Raw genomic sequence first — 21,667 nt, 5'->3', positions numbered from 1 at the left:
AAGTCTTAAAATATCATACGGACTTGCTCGCGCGATCAAATCGTCAAAATAACACTCAGAACTACGAATTTAGCATCAAATTGCATGAAATTTTCAAGAAAGTTTTAAAACTTCTATTTTCTCGACCAAGTGTCCGAATCACGTCAAATTAGTCCCGTTTCTCACCAAATTTTACAAATAAGGCATAAATATTATAACGGATCTGTACCGGATTCCGGAACCAAAATACTGACCAGATAGCAACGAGATCAACTATTAACCATTTTCTCAAAACCATTATAATTTCAGTTTAACAACTTTCATCAAAAATTTATTTCTCGTGCTAAGGGCCTCGGAATTCAATTTCGGGCATACGCACAAGTCCCATATTTTATTACGGACCCTCCGAGACCGTCAAAACACGAGTCTGAGTTTGTTTACTCAAAATGTTGACCGAAGTCAACTAAAATCAACTTTTAAAGGCAAAAATGATATTTTTCTCAAATTTCCACATAAATGCTTTGCGGAAACACACCCGAATTGCGCACGCAAATCGAGAAAAAATAAAATGAGGTTTTGAAGGCCTCGGAAACCCGAATTAAGTTCTAAAACACAAGATGACCTTTCGAATTATCACACGTAACGATAGAAATAAGGGTAACAAATTAAATATAGTGTTTAATTGACAATGTTGTAATAAAAAAATACTAATTAAAGTTGCTCGTTTTATCTGTTAGATTAGTAGGGGAAGATAGCCAAGTACTATATATAAACTAGTACTTGGTAGTTGGTAGTCTGAAGATTATTGATCATCATCATCTCTATATTCTTTGTCTGATTAGCTAATTAAGCAATGGGGGAATATGTTATTGTTTTTTATTGGCTGTTTTTCCTACCAGCTTTGCTTCTCTTGTTTTCCATCTACTTTGGGAGAAATAAGTTTAATGATAATGATAAGGATACACTTCCAAGACCATATCCTTTGTTGGGTCATCTTGTAGCAATCCTAAGAAATCGCAATCAGAATATAGTTGAATGGATGTGTGAGGTTGTTAACAAATCACCCTCCTCCACCTTTTTCCTCCATTTGCCTCTACGGCGACACCCTCACATCCTCACCTCTAATTCTGCCAATGTTCAGCACATTCTCAAGACTCGCTTTGGAATCTACCACAAACACAGAAAATTCGGAGTCGTTCTTCACGACGTGTGTCGAGACAACGTTTTCCTAGCAGACGGCCAACGTTGGAGAAAACTTAGACAATTGGCTAGCCATGAATTCAATTCCAGACCATTCCATAAGTTTGCCAATTTCCTAGTTCCGGAAAATGAAATTTCCAATCGTCTCCTCCCACTTCTCTCTGAGGCAGCTGCCAATAATACTGTCATTGACCTTCGAGACATCCTACGCAGATTCACATTCGACACTGCAGTTCAAATGGCACTCGGCCACGACCTAGCCTACTTATCCAATTCACCTAAGTTTCCACCCACCCATTTCGCCGACGCTTTCGAGTCTGCATTTGAGATCAGCATGAAGAGGATCTTTTCATTTTTTTGGAAAGCCAAACGATTTTTCAACATGGGCTCCGAAAGGAGACTCAAACGTGACATCTCTGAAATCCGAGGATTTATTAGAGAAATAATCATAAGCAGGCGGAAGGTTAAAAGTAGTAGTAGTAGTAGCGGTACTGATCATCATCATTATCATGCATCAGATTTCTTATCTGGCTTAATGAATGATCCAAAAGGAAAATTTGATGATGACGAGTTCCTTATTGATTCCTCCATAAACTTCCTTCTGGCCTCTCAGGATACTGTCATTACAGCTTTAACATGGTATTTCTGGTCAGTCTTGAAAAACCCAGATGTGGAAGATAGAATTGTTATAGAAGTGAAGGAGAAAAAGAGTAGTAATATTAGGGACATGATTTATACCCACGCTTCAATTTGTGAAAGCTTGAGACTTCACCCTCCAGCCGCTTTTGGTGGAAGGGAAGCTACAGAGGACGATGTGTTGCCTGATGGTACAAAGGTGAAAAAAGGGATGGCTGTTTTCTATCATACCTATGCAATGGGGAGGTCGCCGGAATTATGGGGTTCCGATTGGCCGGAGTTCCGCCCTGAGAGGTGGCTGAAGAGATCAGAAGAAAATGGCGGGGAATGGACCTTCGTGGCTAGGGATTCGTTCACATACCCTGTGTTTCATGGAGGTCCAAGAATCTGCTTAGGGAAAGAGATTGCTTTCACGCATATCAAAAGCGTGGTCGCCGCCGTCTTAGGCAGATTTCACTTTGTGCTGGCGCCGGTGATGGAAGAACATCCTGAACCCGTTTTCTTCTCAAATTCCACTTCAAAAATGACCAATGGTTTCCTTGTAAAGGTTGTAGATCGTATGTAACATGCATAATATAATTAATATCGCGTGAACAAATTGAACGTTAGTATACTCCAATTTATGTGATATAATTTGACTTGAATAGAGTTTAAGAACGAAATGAAATTTGTGATTCTTTATGTGCAATTATAAGTGGCCATAGCCAGCCTGTAAGAGACCCATTTTCTCGCCTATTATAAAAACTTTTGAAATTTGTGATCTTAAACATGTAACATTGTTGGTATGAAATAACTCAAGAAATATATTCTTTATTGTTTTTATTCCATAGCTCATAAAATTGTTTACATCATGTATTTATACATTGGCAGTATGGGAGAAGCAATAGAGATATAGAAGATCAGTTCTAAACATGATAAAATATCACAAGCCTACTGTGATGACCCGCATGTCATCATGTCACATAGACGCCATTTGGCATATATTAATGCCATGTAGAAGCTTATATAGGAGGAAGGCTAGCATTTGTGAGAAGATTCTAGAGAAGTATGGACATTTCCTTTGGAAGGCCCTAGATCCCTATGGATTTGCTGGAAAAGTCCTTGGAATCTTCTAGGTTTGGAGAGAGTTCTAGAGAAAGCCCTTATCTTGTAAATATTAAGGACTTGTGTAACAATTAATATTTACATACTAGCCCTTAGGAGACTAGTATATAAAGGGGGCCATTCATTTGTAATTCACCAAGCAAACAATTCAAGTTCTCTCTAATACAAAACTTCCCTTAACAATTATCTTGTGTTCTTTCTACCATTCTCTTAGCGATCTTGAGTGTAATAAGGCTGACTTGGCATAGCAAGAACGTGAGCAGGTTCTGCAAGATCGTGAGCGAGTTGTTAAGTGTCGCACGTGTACTTAGTTAACGACTAAGGACGTGACAATGTGGTATCAGAGCAAAGGTTGCAACTAAAGGAATGGCGAACGAGGGAGAAATTAACGCTGCCAACACCCAAGCCAACGTCATCTAGGATGCTGTTGGCAAGAGCGGCTGTAACAAAAAGAAGAATGCCACCAATAAGAGCCAGGAGGTGCCGCACGTGGGGCTTTCATCCCAGGAACCATCTACCACTAAGGCGAGCAAGGATGAAGTAGAAGTCCTGCTCGAGGACGTCTTGCTCGGTAAAGAGTGGGTGATGAAGTTGAACGCGGGGATAGACAATGTGGAGATCTTTGGCCAATGCTTGGGGAAGGTGGAAGGCACCCTTAACGTTCTTGAGGGGCACACTCTTGTAGAGATTGAGAGTATCCGAAATGACTTGGAGGGACGTATGCAGACCAAGATTGAATTAAGGCAAACCATCACTTCCTTAGGTGCAGACTCATGGAGGCTTTGACTACTATCAATGCTATGAAGACAAAGATAGTGTCAATTAAGGAGCATGTTGATGCTAGCGTGACCGAGGCAGCCAACAATGTTGTGATGATGAGGGAGGATAAAATCGAGGCTCCCAAATCCCCGTTGTTCAAAGGTGTTTGTGATGCAGCAGAAGTGAAAAACTTCCTTTGGTACTTGGAAAACTACTTCAGACACGGAAAAGTGAGGGACGACGAGACCATGGAACACTGCCGTGTTGTACCTCTCAAAGATAGCCATGCTATGGTGGAGAAGGAAGATGGCAAATATGGATAAAGGTCTATGTACTATTAGCACGTGGGATCAGTTCATAGCCGAGTTCAAGCGACAGTTCTTTCCAAACAATGTCTTGTACGAGGCAAGGCGCAAGCTTAGGGAGTTGAAACAAACAGAGAGCATACGTAACTATGTCAAGGAGTTCACTACCCTTATGCTTCAAATCCCCAACCTGGACAATGATGACTTGTTGTTCCACTTCATGGACGAGTTGCAAAATTGGGCTAAGCAGGAGTTGCAACACTGACAAGTCGCTGATATAGACCTAGCCATATTGGAGGCCGAATCATTAATGGATTTCAGGCTTGACAAGCATGAAAAAGGCAATGGCAATGTCAAAGGTGGGGTAGACCGTGGCAAAGTCAAGGAGATACAACAACAATACTCCAAGACTCAAGATTCCAAAAAGTCGAGAAAGAAGGCACAGGCCGAGAAGAAGGGATGCTACATATACGGAGGGCCGCACAGATTCATGAATTGTCCCGGCCTCAAGAGCCTCAGTGCCATGGTCAATGAACGGAAGGAGCAGCAACAAGGAAAGAGTTTGGGAACCGCACAGTTGGGTATGATCGGATTATGTGGTGCTATCACGAAACAAACTATCCAACCTACCGAGAATGGCAATCAGTACGTGGATTTCACCATCAATAACAAGCCCGCTCATGCAATGATGGATACTGGAGCAACTCATAATTTCGTGACTAAGGCTGCCGCAAAGAGACTAGAATTGAACCTTGCTCCAACCAACCCTCACATCAAGACCGTGAATGTCGAGGTACAAAATGCTCGTGGGGTAGCTAATGGAGTTGGTGTCAAAATGGGAGCTTCAAAAGGTTTGGCAAACTTTACTGTAATTGCTATGGATATCTTTGACATCATACTAGGGCAAGAGTTCTTTAGACATTGTCATACTTTGATCGACCCCTACCTCCAACGTCTCTTGGTTGTGGAGCGAGAAGGAGCTTGCATGGTACCTATAGTGACTATGCCACATAGACAGATCCAAGCACACTCTCAGCTATACAGGTAGTCAAGGGGATCAAGAAGGGGGAGCCGATGCTCGTGGAAACCATTGTAAGTCTAGAAGAAGAAAGAGTTTTCAAGAGATACTCCCGCCTTGCATAGAGAAGTTGCTTGAGGAAAACAAAGATGTCATGCCTGAGGAGTTGCCTAAGAACTTGCCGCCTAGGCGAAAGGTGGATCACAAGATCGAGTTGGAGCCAGGGGCTAAGCCACCCGTATTTGCCATATATCGTATGGCACCGCCCGAGCTAGAGGAGCTCAGGAAACAATTGAAAGAACTGCTTAGATGCTGGTCAAATTCGCCCATCAAAAGCACCTTTTGATGCACCAGTATTGTTCCAGAAGAAGAAGGATGGATTGATGCACTTGTGTATAGACTACCGAGCACTTAATAAGGTCACAGTAAAGAACAAGTACCCGATCCCCCTCATTGTTGACTTGTTCGATAGACTTGGGCAAACCAAGTACTTTACCAAGGTGGATCTTCACAAAGGCTACTTCCAGGTTCGCATTGCAGAAGGAGATGAGCTGACACAACATGTGGGACGAGATATGGAGCCTTTGAGTGGTTGGTGATGCCCTTCGGCTTAACCAATGCACCGGCCACATTTTGCACCCTTATGAACAAGATTTTTCATCCCTACCTTAATCAGTTCGTGGTAGTCTATCTAGACAACATAGTCATCTACAGCAATACCTTGGAGGTAGGGATACATAAATCTCTCTCAAGCAATTATGATAATTTACTAGACGCACTCTCTCAAGCTACGCTAGCTAGATTCACATTACCGTTCTTTTAGATTGCACCCGAGGTATCGTTATCTCTAATCCAATCTCTAAACCCTCAGTTATGACTCTCGTCTATACTCCGGGAGTGATGTTGTTCAACAACTACCTAAATATGTACTCTCTCTCAAGAAGATACATAATAAATAGGAACGGATAATTAAGGGCCCTTTCAACTAACCACAATCAAAATGTAGATGAACAAATAGAGATTAACAACCAATTCAAACTATATTAATATAACAACCAAGTCATCCCCAATGGGTTTCACCAAAACCTTAGATTAAAGTATTTAGCTACTCATGACCACGTAAGAATAAACTATGAAAATATTCATAATGGAAAATTGCAAGAAAAATAAAAGAGAATAAGAACTATGCTATTTTGGGTGATCTCTCACACTTGTTCTTCTTGCAAAAATAATCTCAAAATAAGCCTCTCTCTTCTTGGGCGAGTTTCCTACATCTTATAAGGGTTTTACAAAAGTTTTCCCGAATTGACACTTTGGTCCCTTAACTTTCTGGACTGTGAACATGCCGCCGCGGCGTCGACCGCGGAGAACACTGACTCCAACCGCGGTGAGTATGCTGGGCCTTTTTTTTCTCCGTGTTCCTTCTCTTTTTGCTCTTTTGTGTTTGGGTACTTCTTGAGTGGGTGTTTTCTTCACGTTATTGCCTCTAAACACTTCTTGTTGCTTCCTCACATCTTATATTCCCTGTAAACCAAATAACATTAATTAAAGCATTTTATTGGCAACTTACATTATAAAACAACAACAAATAATGGGCAATTATGGTATAAATAACAACTATATAGCCTATTATCAACACCCCACACTTAACCTCGAGCAATTCACCACACTCCATAAAAATTCATTCCCTATGCTTTTCCCTCAATGACTCACGCCATGAACATTTCACAAGAGTTACACCTAGTAGTGAACAACTTTTACCTCAAGAATCAAGTTTTTTGTACCCTGTAACATTTGCACTTACTCAACCCACTCTACACAATAGTCAAGATGCACCTTTCCTTTGTGAATCACATGCCCTCACATCACACAAGAGAGTAGTTCCATATATATAATGATAGTGATAACAATTAGGAACTCAAATAGACAGAATTCGCTCACTCTCCAGAAAAAACATTCACATGCGACAAAGATGGACCATAGGCTTTCCCCTAGTGTAGTACTCGACTAATCGAGCCCCACTCAGTCTAAGATCAATAGGACTTTATTTGGTTGTAATGTAGGCTAAGGGACGGGTAGGATACATTTGGATATAGTGACTAACCTCCCTAAGCACTTTTAATACAATTACGTTGAATTTAAAAATCATCATTTTGTAAGCCAACACTCCACCACATTTATTTAAACATCCCCATACACTAGGTGCAATTTGTACAAGCTACCACTTATTAATCACTACAAAATATATATGAATTTTTTTTTCGTGGTGCCTTTCTTTTTACGCTTCACATTCTGCACCTTTTCTCTATTTCCATGGTTCCACTTCAAAAACCAAACCACCACCCCACACTTTTGTTTTCACATAATCTCAATACCAATCTAGTGCTTAGTGAGAGGGAGGAAAATTGGTTCAAACAGCAGGCTATTCAAACAAGTGGTTAAGGTTCACATTGTGGTTGCCAAAGAAACATGCTTATAGGCTCAACGGGGTTAACTAAGATGTAATGCATTCAGGTGGGTTAACTTTATATGTCTGGCTCAACAAAAAATGCCTATATCACTTCTAAAACCGAATAAAGCTACTATTTCACTTTGCAAACACACAGGGCAAGTTCTAGGCATCAAATGTACAGCATGGAATACAATGATACTCACACCCACATGTCACATGACTCACTCCGGATTAGTTTGTCAAAACATTCTCTTTTGTGTGTTCAAGTTAGGTACAAACATACAATTTTAAGGCACTTAAACAAGATTCAACCCTTGAAGCTAAGCGCTACACTCTAGCGTCTATCGTGTTCGGGTGTCAGAACGCTAAGGGTGTTTTTCTTCTTCAATTTTAAGCTCGTCACACATTAATCCTAACCTTAAAAAAAAATCTACCTATACCCGGTTCAAGCTAATCCCTTGGAAAAGAACCGTGGCCCAAAGAAAAACCAAGGGGGAGTTACTACACTACCTAAGAAATAAAAAAAATCTTTTTTGGTGTTTTCTATAGACTAGCTTCCCTCAAGAAAATTTGTCTAAAGAAAACGTCATTAGGAAGAGTTTTTATATTTCAAATTTTTTTTCCTCGACTTAGTTCCTCAAGAACCCTGCCGAAAGAGATCTATCGTCGGGACAAGTCGCTTCTATTTTAACTTCCTAAAAAAAACTGTTACTCTATTTCTAAAGCAACTAACACAAAACAAAAACAAACAGATAATATTCACAAGTACAACATACAATGAAGCTTCCCCCACCCCACACTTAAAATTAAGACATGTCCTCATGGCTTGACAATATAAAAAGTAGTGAGGTAAAGAAACTTCCCTGAAGGGTCACTCTTGATCTGAAACTGTGTCTGGGTTCACGTTGCAGGCGCGACCCAGTGCTCTCAACCAACCCATGAATTTCTTTTCCGACTTCATCTGTCGGTCAGCCACAACATCCATGCGGGACCCCAAGTCAGTGACAGAGGTCCGCAATCCAGTCATTTCCCGCTCCAAAGTATCCATCCGAGTGCTGCGGCGTGGCTGTGACGATCCTGCCTCATCCCCTTTAGGAGGGGCTGTGATCTCAGCAGCATCAGAATCATCCTCAGACTCAGACTCATTAGACGAGTCATCATTGCGTCGTACTGGCTCTCGTCCCTCTTGCCCAATTTTTCTCACCCGGAAAGGGGTTTTTATAGGTAATTTCCCATCAACTCGGGAGTTCTCAGGAACATTAGCAAGGTGGCATATACGGGTGACAAGCGAAGGGAAGTAGTGGCCTTTTCTTAGTTCGGGCGCTCGGATGAACATTTCTTCAGAGAGGACTCGGGCGACATCAAACCCTTGGTGAGTCATGAAGTAGTAGATCATAGCGGCCCGTGGCCCATTTACATCGGTGGTATTGCTGGATGGTAGCAACAGAGTGGTGATGACAGTGAGCCAACATTTGGCCTCCCAAGTAAGAGACCTGGAATGCAGAGTCGTCGGTTGTGCTACCCATTTGGGCTGTCTGCCAGGTATACAGATGACCTCCAGAATTCTGTCCTAGTCAACCATCGGGCGACTAGACATGATGTAATAATCATCACCCGTGAATGCGGGGAGGCGATACACTCTGGGGATGACCTCTATAGCAGCATTAACCGGGATGTTGCACACAGTCACAACCTTGTCCTCGTGTTCTGGCAGGTTTGCATAGAATTCCCTCACTAGCTGAATATTTGCTTTCTCGGGAGCCTCAAAGAAGATGTCCAGCTGACACCTCCGTAGCTCATCAAACATATTGGGGCATTCCTTCACCAAAGCCTTCCTGTCGATATGGACCTCATGGAGTAACTTCTTGGCAAGTTTCTGATTGTACCTTGCCTCTGCTTCTGCAGAGACGAACCGAGTGCTATCAAACCGTGGTGCACTGGTTTGGCCCCTAGCTCGTGAGGAGCCTCTTGGGCCACTAGCAGAGGACCCGGTGTTTCGTCTCTTACGGGCTGAACTCATAATACCTGTCAAAATAGAGAAACGCGTATTAGGAGGATCCTAAAATGTGTGACTATGGGTGGTTACTCAGACTTCACCACAACCATGTCACAACATCTCCTTATATCACCATTGAGGCAATTTCTCAAACACATTGTGGGCAAGGCATTTTCTTCATATTCATGGCCCCAAGGGAATCAAGAAAACTTCCCCAATTCAACTATCTACTACACCCACACATTCTACACTCTTTTTTGTTAACCATCACCCACTAACAACACCATTCCAAACATTCAAAATACAGCCCCTTCACCAGACATATGCTAAAAATGAAATTACACTAAAAAGAAGAAGAAGAACAAAACAAAACAAAATCCTATCACTAACACTACATTAGAACCACATGAACTAGCATAATGCAACAAATACAATAGAAGGAAAGGAGAGGGGGGGTCGGAAACATACCTTGGGGGGAAGAAGATGAGGGGTGTTGTGAAGGAGGAAGAAGAAGAAGAAGAGAGTATGGAGGGGAAGGTTATGGTTTAGAGAGAGAGAGAGAGGGAAATGGGAATTTTAGGAGGGGGGGGGGATTGTTTATTTTGATATAGGTAAGGGTTTTAAAATGAAAAAGAAGAGTGGGAAAAAAGAAAAAAAAATATAAAAAAATTAAAATTCAGCGGACGTCACTGCGGTTGATGCCGCGGTCTGAGACAGAGTCTCCCGTGGTCGTTTCCGCTGTCCGAGCTACGGCCGCGGTGAAAAATTGAACGTTCAGTGATTTCTGCGGTCGACGCCACGGTCCGCGGTCGTGGCTGGCAAAAATTTTTGTTTTTGTTTTTGTTTTTTATTTTTTTTATTTTTACACGAAGTTACATATTACACTTACAACACATTCGTGGGTTGCCTCCCACGCAATGCTTGATTTAACGTCGCGGCATGACGCAAGTGGTTGAGCCTTCACTCCTCATTCGCGTACTGGGGTTCTTTCAAATTGATCACCATTGTATTCCCTTTTTCTTCAGCTATTCCAAGGTAATGTTTCAACCTTTGCCCATTTACTGAGAACTTGTTTGTCCCATTTCCTGACTCAATCTCGACAGCTCCACTTGCGAACATTTGCACCACTCTAAATGGTCCTGACCATCGGGACTTTAGCTTATCCGAAAATAACTTCAGCCTTGAATTATACAATAATACCTTGTCACTGGGTGTGAAATTTCTGTCCACAATGTGCTTATCATGCATCTTCTTCATTCTTTCCTTGTAGAGCCTCATTCTTTCAAAGGCTTGATATCTAAATTCTTCCAGCTCATGCAACTCTGTCAGTCGATTTTGTCCCGCTGCTTCGGGATCCATGTTCAATTATTTCAGTGCCCACCAAGCTCGATGTTCTAGCTCCACAGGTAGGTGACAGACCTTCCTAAATACCAACTTTTATGGTAACATACCTATTGGTGTTTTGAACGCAGTTCTATAAGCCCAAAGTGCTTCATCAAGCTTCTTTCCCCAATCAGTTCGTGTGGCATTCACCGCCTTGGTTAGTACACTTTTTATCTCCCTGTTGGACACTTTAACCTACCCACTAGTTTGTGGATGGTAAGGGGTAGCCACCTTATGGCGTACATCATACTTTGCAAGCAATTTCTCGAAGGCTCTATTACAGAAGTGAGTGCCTCTATCACTGATGATCGCTCTTGGTATCCCAAATCGGGTGAATATATTCTTTTTCACAAAACCTATCACCACTCTTGCATCATTAGTGGGCAACGCTACAGCTTCCACCCATTTAGACACGTAATCCACAACAACAAGTATGTATTTATTGCCAAATGAGCTGACGAAGGGGCCCATGAAGTCAATCCCCCAAACATCAAACACCTCTACCTCTTGAATCGGGTTCATGGGCATCTCATGGCGACGGGAAATGTTCCTGGTTCGCTGACATTCGTCGCAGCCCTTCACCCATAGGTGTGCATCTCTAAACACTATTGGCCAAAAGAACCCGGCCTCTAGCACTTTCGCAGCTGTCCTGGCTCCTCCAAAATGTCCTCCATATGCTGATGCGTGACAAGCCTGCAAAATGGAAGATTGTTCTATCTCGGGGACACACCTCCAGATCATATTATCAACACAGATTCTAAAAAAATAAGGCTCGTCCCAATAATACATGCGGCAATCACGATAAAACCTTTTCTTTTGGACAGATGAAAGGTCATAGGGAACAATACCGCAGGCCAGGTAGTTTGCAAAATCTGCATACCATGGCGCTTCTTCAAGACTGGTTGCGAGCAACTGCTCGTTTGGAAAGGTTTCCAGGATCTCTTCGACCTCGACTGATTTTTCAGCTCCTTCAAGTCGCGATAGATGATCAGCGACTTGATTTTCTGTGCCCTTACGGTCACGAATTTCAAGGTCGAATTCTTGCAATAGTAGCACCCAACGAATCAGGCGCGACTTAGACTCCTTTTTCTTAATTAGGTACTTGAGTGCTGCATGGTCAGTGCATACAATTACCTTGGAACCAATCAGATATGATCGGAACTTGTCAAACGCAAACACCACCGCCAACATCTCCTTCTCCGTCACTGTGTAATTGAGCTGTGCACCGCTTAGCATTCTACTTGCGTAGTAAATCAGGTGCATCAGCTTATATTTTCGCTGCCCCAAGACTGCTCCTATAGCATAGTCGCTGGCATCACACATGAGCTCAAATGGTTGCTACCAGTTGGGTGCAACAATGATGGGTGCAGTGATCAATCTCTTCTTCAGTTCCTCAAATGCCAACCTGCAATCATTAGAAACACAAAGGGCTGATCCTTTTCAAGGAGTTTGCATAATGGATTAGCAATTTTGGAAAAATCTTTTATGAAACGCCAGTAGAATCCAGCGTGTCCAAGAAAAATTTTCACCGCCTTGACTGAAGTGGGCGTTGGTAACTTCTCAATCACGTCAACCTTAGCATGGTCGACCATAATTCCTTTACTGGACACTCGATGCCCCAGGACTATACCTTCTTGTACCATAAAATGGCACTTCTCCCAGTTTAGCACTAAGTTTATCTCCACACATCTTTTAAGCACTCTCCTTAAGTTGTGAAGACAGTCTTCGAATGAATCTCCCACCACGGAGAAATCATCCATAAAGACCTCCATAATATCCTCCACCATGTCTGTGAAGATGGCTAACATGCACCGTTGAAAAGTCGCGGGTGCATTCCAAAGCCCAAAAGGCATTCTCCGAAAGGCAAAGATGTCATACAGACAGGTGAAGTACGTTTTCTCTCTATCTTCAAGGGCTATTGATATCTGATTGTACCCCGAATATCCATCCAAGAAATAGAAGTGCGATCGTCCAGCCAACCTGTCCAACATTTGGTCAATGAAAGGTACGGGGAAATGGTCCTTCCGGGTGGCTGTGTTCAATTTCCTGTAATCCATGCAGATACGCCACCCTGTGACTGTAGGAGTTGAGATCAACTCATTGTTCTCATTTTTACAACAGTCATTCCCCCCTTTTCGGCACACATTGGACAGGGCTGACCCAATTACTATCAGAGATGGGGAAGATGATTCCCGCATCTAACCATTTGATTACTTCTTTCTTTACAACCTCTTTCATTTTTGGGTTCAGCCTTCGCTGATATTCCCTGGAAGGTCTGTGCCCCTCTTCCAGGAGAATCTTATGCATACAGAAGGCGGAGCTGATACCCTTTATATCTGCCATGGTCCAGCTTATGACAGTCTTATTTTTCTGCAGTACCTGTACGAGCCGTTCTACCTGCACATCTAACAAACCGGATGATATGATAATATGCAAGGTCGAATCAGGGCCTAAGAACACATACCTGAGGTAATCTGGGAGTGGCTTCAGTTCCAACTTGGGTGGTTCCTCTATTGATGGCTATGTTGGAGGAGTGGCCCTTTTTTCTAGCTCAAGGGACTCAAACTGAGGTTCCCTTGACCAAAATCCTCGGCCTTCCAGTGCCATGACCCATTCAGCTAACCCTTCACCATCCATTTCTTCTAAATTCGTCAGACATGCCTCCAATGGATCTTTTACAGTTAGGGTCATATCATCTTCTTGCAGGATTACATCCACTGCTTCCACTAGAGAGCAATTAGCATATTCACTGGGTCTCCTCATAGATTGCTGAACATTGAATATGACTTCTTCATCGTTCAATCTCATTTTTAATTCCCCAGTTTTACAGTCGATTAATGCTCTCCCCGTGGCTAAAAATGGTCTCCCTAAAATAAGGGGTATCTCCTCATCCACCTGACAATCCAAGATAACAAAGTCTTCAGGGAACACGAATTTCCCTACTTATACCAACACATCATCAAGAATACCAGTGGGCCTCTTCACTGTGCGGTCAGCCAGCTGTAGCAGCATTGAAGTTGGCCTAGCTCTACCAATGCCTAGTTTGGTGTACACAACCAGCAGCATCAGATTTATGCTGGCTCCCAAATCACACAATGCCTTTGCAAAGGCATAACTTCCAATTGTGCATGGAATAGTGAAGCTACCTGGGTCCGACATCTTTTGAGCCATCAGTTTTGCCACCACTGCGCTGCAGGTCTGTGTCAAAGTTATAGTGGATAGATCCTGAAAATCAAACTTCCGTGACATTAGATCTTTCATCATCTTAGCATAACCGGGAATCTCCCTCAAGGCATCCATCAAAGGAATATTCAACTGAATTTGACGCAGCATCTCCATGAACTTCTTATATTGGTCTACCTTCTTTTGTTTGACCAGTCTCTGGGGGAAGGGTGCAGGTATCACCCTTTGTGCATTGCTTGCTAGCTTCTCTCTGTTAGAATTTTCTGGCACAAGAGGTGCCACCTGTTCTGCAACTTGCTCATTCATCTTTTCTTTGCCTTTTTCCTCCTGACTCTGCTCAATCACCACTTTATTAAGTTCTGTTGGTTCCTCTACCTCTAATTGAACTGGAGTGGCTGGTGTAGTGTCCTTGCTGGCTTGTGCAATTTCCTGCTCTCTGTCCAAATCTCTCCCATTCCGGAGACTTACTGCCATCAGCTGATTCGGGTTTTGGTCCTTGGGGTTTATGTTTGTGTCTGCAGGCAACGTTCCCTGAGGATGGTTGTTTAAAGCCATGGACAACTGACCCAGCTGCGTTTCAATATTCTTTATGGCTGAATCATGTACTGTCAATTTTTCCTACACTTTATTATTTGTCCCAATGAGTTGCTGAAGCATACCCCTAATTTCCACCATGTTATTTTCTTGTTGCTGAGGGGGTGGTTGGTATGTCAATTGTTGCTGATTGCTGTGGATAGCCCTGTGGTTTCTGATATGGTACTGGCACCAATTGATTTTGAGGGTGCATACCCCCAGGTTGTTGCATATTAGGCCTGTACTGCTGATTTTGCTGCGGTCTCCACTGCTGTGCTCCTTGCCTCTGACCCCCATAGTTGTTGACATAATTCATATCTTCCCTTGCCCCTTGATTTTCACCTTCTCCGCTCCATAAACACACATAAGACTGATTAATACAAGGTGTACACAGTCCCCCATTTGTTGTATCCACAATGTGCACCTGTTTTGTACCCATCTCATCAATCTTCTTTGTCAATATGCTCATCTGGGTCATGAGTGTGGCCATGTTCTCTGCATGCGAATTATTTGGGTCAAGAGGAACTGAATGAACTATGGGTGCAAGTGTTGTACCTCTAGTCATCCACCCCGAATTTTGTGACATCTTATCTAGAAGGATTTTGCACTCAGTGAATATTTTACTTAAAAATGCACCTCCAGCTAACGCATCCACATTTGCTTTCAAATTGTCAGCCAGCCCCATGTAGAATCTCTGGCCGAGCATCTGGTCTGGAATGCCATGGTGAGGACACTTCACTAACATCCCTTTAAATCTTTCCCAAGTTTCTTGCAAGGACTTAGAGGGTTGCTGCCTATACTGCAATATGTCATCAATCTGTTTTGCAGTCTTGTTAGGTGGATAGAACTTGTTCAGGAACTGCTTGACTAATTCCTCCCAGGTGGTAATAGAGTTGATAGGGAGCAAATTTAGCCAAGTATGAGCTTCCTCGGTTACCGAGAATGGAAACAATAGCAGCTTGATAACTTCCGGAGTTGCATTTGGCTGCCTTTGGGTCATACAAATTGATAGAAAATTCTTCAAGTGTTGTTGTGGGTCTTCAATGTGTGACCTGGAGAACAGTCCTTTATTCTGCAGTAGATGCAGCATGTTGTTGGTGATCTGGAATATCTCCGCTTGAATTGCGGGCACAGCTATGGCAGTGGCCAGATTATCAGCTGTGGGCTATGCCCAGTCATAAAGTGCAGCTTCGGGCACAAGAGGTGCCACCCTTCTGACATTTAAGTCAGCTGGCTCATTCCTGACGTTTCCGTTGACGTTATCTACGTCACCCATGTCAAATTCGAGTTGGTGTGATTGTTGAGATTGTTGAAGTCTTTTGTTGGCACGGTTCAATGCCCTGAATGTTTTCTCGGGGTCTGAGAGTCCTTCTAGCAGTTCTCCATTCCTCGAAGAACTTCTAGGCATACACCTGCTTTCCACAAGAGTTCAAACGTTAGAATTTCAATGAAAAGATTGGGTATAGAGAAAACTGACTACACTTAGAATTTTTGTACTTCTCTCAGTTGTAATTGATAACACCGTTAATTCCCCGGCAACGACGCCAAAATTTGATAACGCCAAACTATGCCTTATACAAAGAAACACACGGACGTAGCAAATATAATCTGAGTAATTCTGCCCAGAGTCGAACCACAGAGAATTAACCTATCAATTACTTTTGACTGATTTACTAAATTCACATAATCAATTTTCCCCAAACTTTGTATTTCACAATTGATGATATTTCTAACAACTAAAGTCTGAAAATAATTAATAGCTGAAAATTAACTATGCTTGATGTGTAAGCAGTTGGAATAAGGTCTAAGGTAATGGTTTCCCCCGTTGGTGATTTCCTTAGTTGTACGTTTCTTATAGAGATGTCTTAGTTGTCTCTATCAATCAAGAACTCTTCGGCTATCATAAATCTCTCTCAAGCAATTATGATAATTTACTAGGCGCACTCTCTCAAGCTACGCTAGCTAGATTCACATTACCGTTCTTTTAGATTGCACCCGAGGTATCGTTATCTCTAATCCAATCTCTAAACCCTCAGTTATGACTCTCGTCTATACTCCGGGAGTGATGTTGTTCAACAACTACCTAAATATGTACTCTCTCTCAAGAAGATACATAATAAATAGGAATGGATAATTAAGGGCCCTTTCAACTAACCACAATCAAAATGTAGATGAACAAATAGAGATTAACAACCAATTCAAACTATATTAATATAACAACCAAGTCATCCCCAACGGGTTTCACCAAAACCTTAGATTAAAGTATTTAGCTACTCATGACCACGTAAGAATAAACTACGAAAATATTCATAATGGAAAATTGCAAGAAAAATAGAAGAGAATAAGAACTATGATGTTTTGGGTGATCTCTCACACTTTTTCTTCTTGCAAAAATAATCTCAAAATAAGCCTCTCTCTTCTCGGGCGAGTTTCCTACATCTTACAAGGGTTTTACAAAAGTTTTCCCGAATTGACACTTTGGCCCCTTAACTTTCTGGACTATGAACATGCCGCCGCGGCCACGGCGTCGACCGCGGCGCTGACCGCGGAGAACACTGACTCTAACTGCAGCGCGGACCGTGGTGGTAACCGCGGTGAGTATGCTGGGCCTTTTTTTTCTCCGCGTTCCTTCTCTGTTTGCTCTTTTGGGGTGTTTTCTTCACATTATTTCCTCTAAACATTTCATGTTGCTTCCTCACATCTTATATTCCCTGCGAAACTAAATAGCATTAATTAAAGCATTTTATTGGCAACTTACATTATAAAAAAATAACAAAGCATGAGCAATTATGGTATAAATAACAACTATATAGCCTATTATCAGCGAGCTACGCATGGACGAGGCTAAGGTATGTGCTATCCAGGAGTGAGAGACACCTATAAAGGTAACTGAGTTGAGATCCTTCCTTGGCCTTGATAACTACTATCGCTGGTTCATCCGTGGCAACTCAACAGAGGCCGCACCATTGATTGAGTTGCTAAAGATGAACAAGCCATGGGTTTTGATGGAGCATTGTCAAAAGGCATTTAAAGGCCTTAAGGCAGCTATAGCAGATGAGCTAGTCTTGACACTACCTACCTTTTCCAAGACATTTGAGGTGCACACAAATGCCTCAAACTTTGCCATTGGGGGTATCCTGATGCATGATGAGCATTCCATAGCATTTGAGAACCGCAAGTTAAATGAGATGGAGCAGTTTTACACGGTGCAAAAGAAGGAGATGACTGCCATTGTGCATTGCCTTCGTACATGGCGACATTATTTGCTCGGGTCGAGGTTCATGGTCAATACTTACAATGTGGATACTAGTTACTTTCAGACGCAGAAGAAGCCCACACCAAAACATGCTAGGTGATAGGATTTTTTGGCCGAGTTTGATTATGTCCTAGAGTACAAGCCCGACAAAGGTAACATTGTAGCCGATGCTTTGAGCTGGAAAGCCGAGCTTGCTGCCATCACTCCAGCAAGTTGGGACATTCGTGAGGCTATAAAACAAGGCATACAACATGATCCACCGGCAAAACATCTTATCGAGTATGCCAACTAGGGCAAAACGAGACGTTTTTGGGTAGAAGACGACATATTGCTTACCACGGGTCGGAGGGTCTACCTGCCTAAGTTTGGAGACATTAGACGATGGATCATAAGGGAGAGTAATGACATAATGTGGGCTGGTCATCCAGGCCAACGTCGCACTAGGGCCTTGGTTGAGTCAGTCTACTATTAGCCATGCATGTGAGATGACATAGAATGTTATGTGTAGACTTATCTTGTATATTAGCAGGACAAGGTTGAGCAACAACAGCTCGGGGGACTTTTGGAGCCATTACCAGTTGCATAGCGTCCATGGGAGAGAGTGACTATGGACTTTATCACTTGCCTACCGAAGTCTGATGGTTATGGTACTATTATGGTGGTCGTGGATAGATTTTCCGAATTTGCCACATTCATGCCCTCCTCACTAGGTTGCACAACCAAGGAAGCTGCCAAGCTATTCTTTAAGAACGTGGTGAAGTATTGGGGCTTACCAAAGCATATTATCAGTGATAGAGACCCCCGCTTTACTTGGAACTTTTGGAGAGAGTTGTTCGACATACTTGGCACGGAGCTGCACTTTTCCACTAGTTTCCACCCACAGACGGATGGACAAACGAAATGGGTCAATGCCTTACTATAATGCTACATGAGGCATTATGTAAGCGCGTATCAGAAAAATTGGGCAAGGCTCCTAGACATCGCTCAATTCTCTTATAACTTGCGCCGGAGTGATTCCACGGGGTGGACACTATTTGACCTAGCCACAGGCCAACAACCACACACTCCACATTTGTTACTAGTTGTGTTCGAGGGAGAGAGTTTAGGGGATTATCATATGTCCAAATGATGGGAGGAGTAGCTTGACACTGCTAAATCCTATTTGGATAAGGCAGCTAAGAAGATGAAGAAGTTTGCGGACCGTAAGCCGCGTCCCACGGACTATAGAGTTAGGGGCATGGTCATGGTGAAGTTTAACCCAAGACAGTTCAAGACACTACGGGGCATGCATCAGAATCTGATTCGCAAGTATGAGGGACCATTTAAGATCGTCGCCAAGGTAGGAAAGATCTCATACAAGCTTGATATGCCATCGTATCTTAAGATATACCCTGTCTTCCATGTGAGCATGCTTAAGCCATACCATGAAGATAAGGATGATCCTAGTAGGAGACAATCAAGTCGAGCGCCTCTTACTATTATCGCCTCGCATAATCGGGAGATTAAGGCTATCACAGATTACCAGGCCAAGCGAAAACAAAGGCAGAAAGCCACCGCTATGTTCCTCATCCAATGGAAGGGGCAATCAACGGAGGAGGCCATATGGGAACGATATGAAGACTTATGGAAATTCAAAGATAAGATCCGAGAGTTTATGCAACAGCATTGCGCCACTGTCGTCGCAACATTAGGAAGGGGAGAGTGTGATAACCCGCCATGTCATCATGCCACATAGGCACTATTTGGCATTTATTAATGCCATGTGAAAGCTTATATAGGAGGAAGGATAGCATTTGTGAGAAGATTTTAGAGAAGTATGGACATTTCCTTTGGAAGGACCTAGATCCCTATGGATTTGCTAGAAAAGTCCTTGGAATCTTCTAGGTTCAGAGATAGTTCTAGAGAAAGCCCTTATCTTGTAAATATTAAGGACTTGTGTAACAATTAATATTTACATACTAGCCCCCAGAAGATTAGTATATAAAGGGGGCCATTCATTTGTAATTTATCAAGCAAACAATTTAAGTTCCCTCTAATATAAAGCTTCCCTTAACAATTCTCTTGTGTTCTTTCTACCATTCTCTTTGCGATCTTGAGTGTAGTAAAGTTGACTTGGCATAGCAAGAATGTGAGCAAGTTGTGCAAGATCATAAGCGAGTTGTCAAGTGCCGCACGTGTACTTAGTTAACGACTAAGGACGTGACACTATGCTAGAGGTGGACTCAGAATTTGAAAGTGGTAGGGGCACCACTACCTTTAATATAGTCATGCCAATTACTTGCTAAAAGTTAGGCGTGCAACTCTCTTAAACTTAAGGATTATGTTAAGTAATGACCAAAGTATAAACTTTGAAATGATTGCCTATCATTAATTTAGTACTAATATAACAAAAGTACGTTATCCATTCACACTCGACTTCATACTTGATTTCGATGTATTCTGAAAATGATCAATCATAATATATTGTTTATGTTTACAAATACAAGATTCTCAATGTAACAAACTAAACAGTCATTTAAAATGCATCACTAATATTGACTCTGCACTTCATTCTTGACATACTTTATGGATGAGAATACTATTTCCATAGGTAAAATAAATTTAATTGCACAAGTAATAGACCTACTACGCAGGGCTCCTTTATGCTTTCTTATGTTTTCGGTTTAGATTTTGGCAATTGATTATCATAATTGATGTAACACAAATTTTAATGCAATTAGATTTATAAATGATAACGTGTCTACATATTTTGTTTTACCTTTTTCAGCTGAACGTTCTCTAGGATCAACAAAAGTAACATTATGAAATATAAAGAGAAAAAAAGTTGGAATATCTTATAAGTCGTCACAAGCAGTCTATATTTGATTTAAATCACCAAAAGGAGAAGAAAGAAACTTGGTACATATTTAATGGTATAAATAAATAAATGGAGGGCGAGAAAGGCTTACCGCATATGTTGAACCTGTTGGGGAAAGAAGCTTGATTTGAAAATAAGACCAAGGGTTCAAATCTGGTGCCTAAAATATATTCTATCGTGGAGAGAGAATTACAGGGTTTTATTAGAACAAGAAGGAAGGTGGGGCCAACGGGGATTGGCGGGGAAGCTACTGAAAAGAAAGTCAAAAGGAACTTCAAGAGCGTGGATTGTCCGTTAAACAAAATCAGCTCCCCAAACCAGTGCCCCACACAACATTTTGTATTAGCAGGGTCCCAATAAAATGTATAGGACCTCTTCACGATATCTTCTAGGCATATACACAATACCACATATATTTTTTTCGACGTTAATGGGTGCCTCTGAGCCTAGATGGTGTGGTTATCCTATAACGCAAAGGATCTTGATAGAGTTTGGTTCGGTCAATGATAATCAAATACCTTGCAAGATCTTGGATCGAAGAAGCTCATAATTGGCAGTGGAAAGAGGCTTAGTTAGAACATCAGCAAGTTGATTCTTGTAGGAGAAAACTACAAGATGAGATCCTTGCGAGCTACTTTAGCACGAACAAAGTGAAAATTAACTTCCACATGCTTCGTACGAGGATGGAAGACAAGGTTACTCGACAAATACATTGCACCTATACTATCACACCACAGATCAGAATAGGCGATCTTGGGATGTGTGAGCACGTGATTTTTGTTTTACGTGACAATCACTCCAAAAGAAATAAATGGTCCTGCTGTACAATTTTTGATTTTTTACGTGATATTTTTGTTAGTTATTTGTGATCTTGTCCATTTTTATTTTTTATCAAACACAAAAATATGTGTCGTGTGTAGTTGAACCATAATCCAGTTATTAAAAGAAAAATCACAAAATATGCAT

At 42.0% G+C, this 21,667-nt stretch overlaps 4 protein-coding genes across 4 annotated transcripts; 1 reads left to right on the top strand and 3 right to left on the bottom strand.

Annotated features, from left to right (window-relative positions):
• The first annotated feature begins 832 nt into the window (after positions 1–832).
• On the top strand, positions 833–2,380 carry LOC104216922 (cytochrome P450 94A1-like). Its single transcript, XM_009767056.2, has one exon. The coding sequence runs from the start codon at positions 833–835 to the stop codon at positions 2,378–2,380; it is 1,548 nt and encodes a 515-aa protein (XP_009765358.2).
• A 6,643-nt stretch (positions 2,381–9,023) lies between these two features.
• On the bottom strand, positions 9,024–9,473 carry LOC138871251 (uncharacterized). Its single transcript, XM_070149124.1, has one exon. The coding sequence runs from the start codon at positions 9,471–9,473 to the stop codon at positions 9,024–9,026; it is 450 nt and encodes a 149-aa protein (XP_070005225.1).
• Positions 9,474–10,409: 936 nt separating this feature from the next.
• On the bottom strand, positions 10,410–10,808 carry LOC138871250 (uncharacterized). Its single transcript, XM_070149123.1, has one exon. The coding sequence runs from the start codon at positions 10,806–10,808 to the stop codon at positions 10,410–10,412; it is 399 nt and encodes a 132-aa protein (XP_070005224.1).
• A 2,544-nt stretch (positions 10,809–13,352) lies between these two features.
• On the bottom strand, positions 13,353–14,570 carry LOC138871249 (uncharacterized). Its single transcript, XM_070149122.1, has 2 exons — positions 13,782–14,570; positions 13,353–13,727 (listed from the first exon to the last, which is right to left on the bottom strand). The coding sequence occupies exons 1-2, from the start codon at positions 14,568–14,570 to the stop codon at positions 13,353–13,355; spliced, it is 1,164 nt and encodes a 387-aa protein (XP_070005223.1).
• Positions 14,571–21,667: the final 7,097 nt, after the last annotated feature.

Source organism: Nicotiana sylvestris, chromosome 6 (genome assembly GCF_000393655.2).
Source record: "Nicotiana sylvestris chromosome 6, ASM39365v2, whole genome shotgun sequence".
Lineage (NCBI taxonomy): Eukaryota > Viridiplantae > Streptophyta > Magnoliopsida > Solanales > Solanaceae > Nicotiana > Nicotiana sylvestris.
Note: the sequence above shows the minus strand (reverse complement) of the source record. Positions and strands in the feature narration are given on the sequence as shown.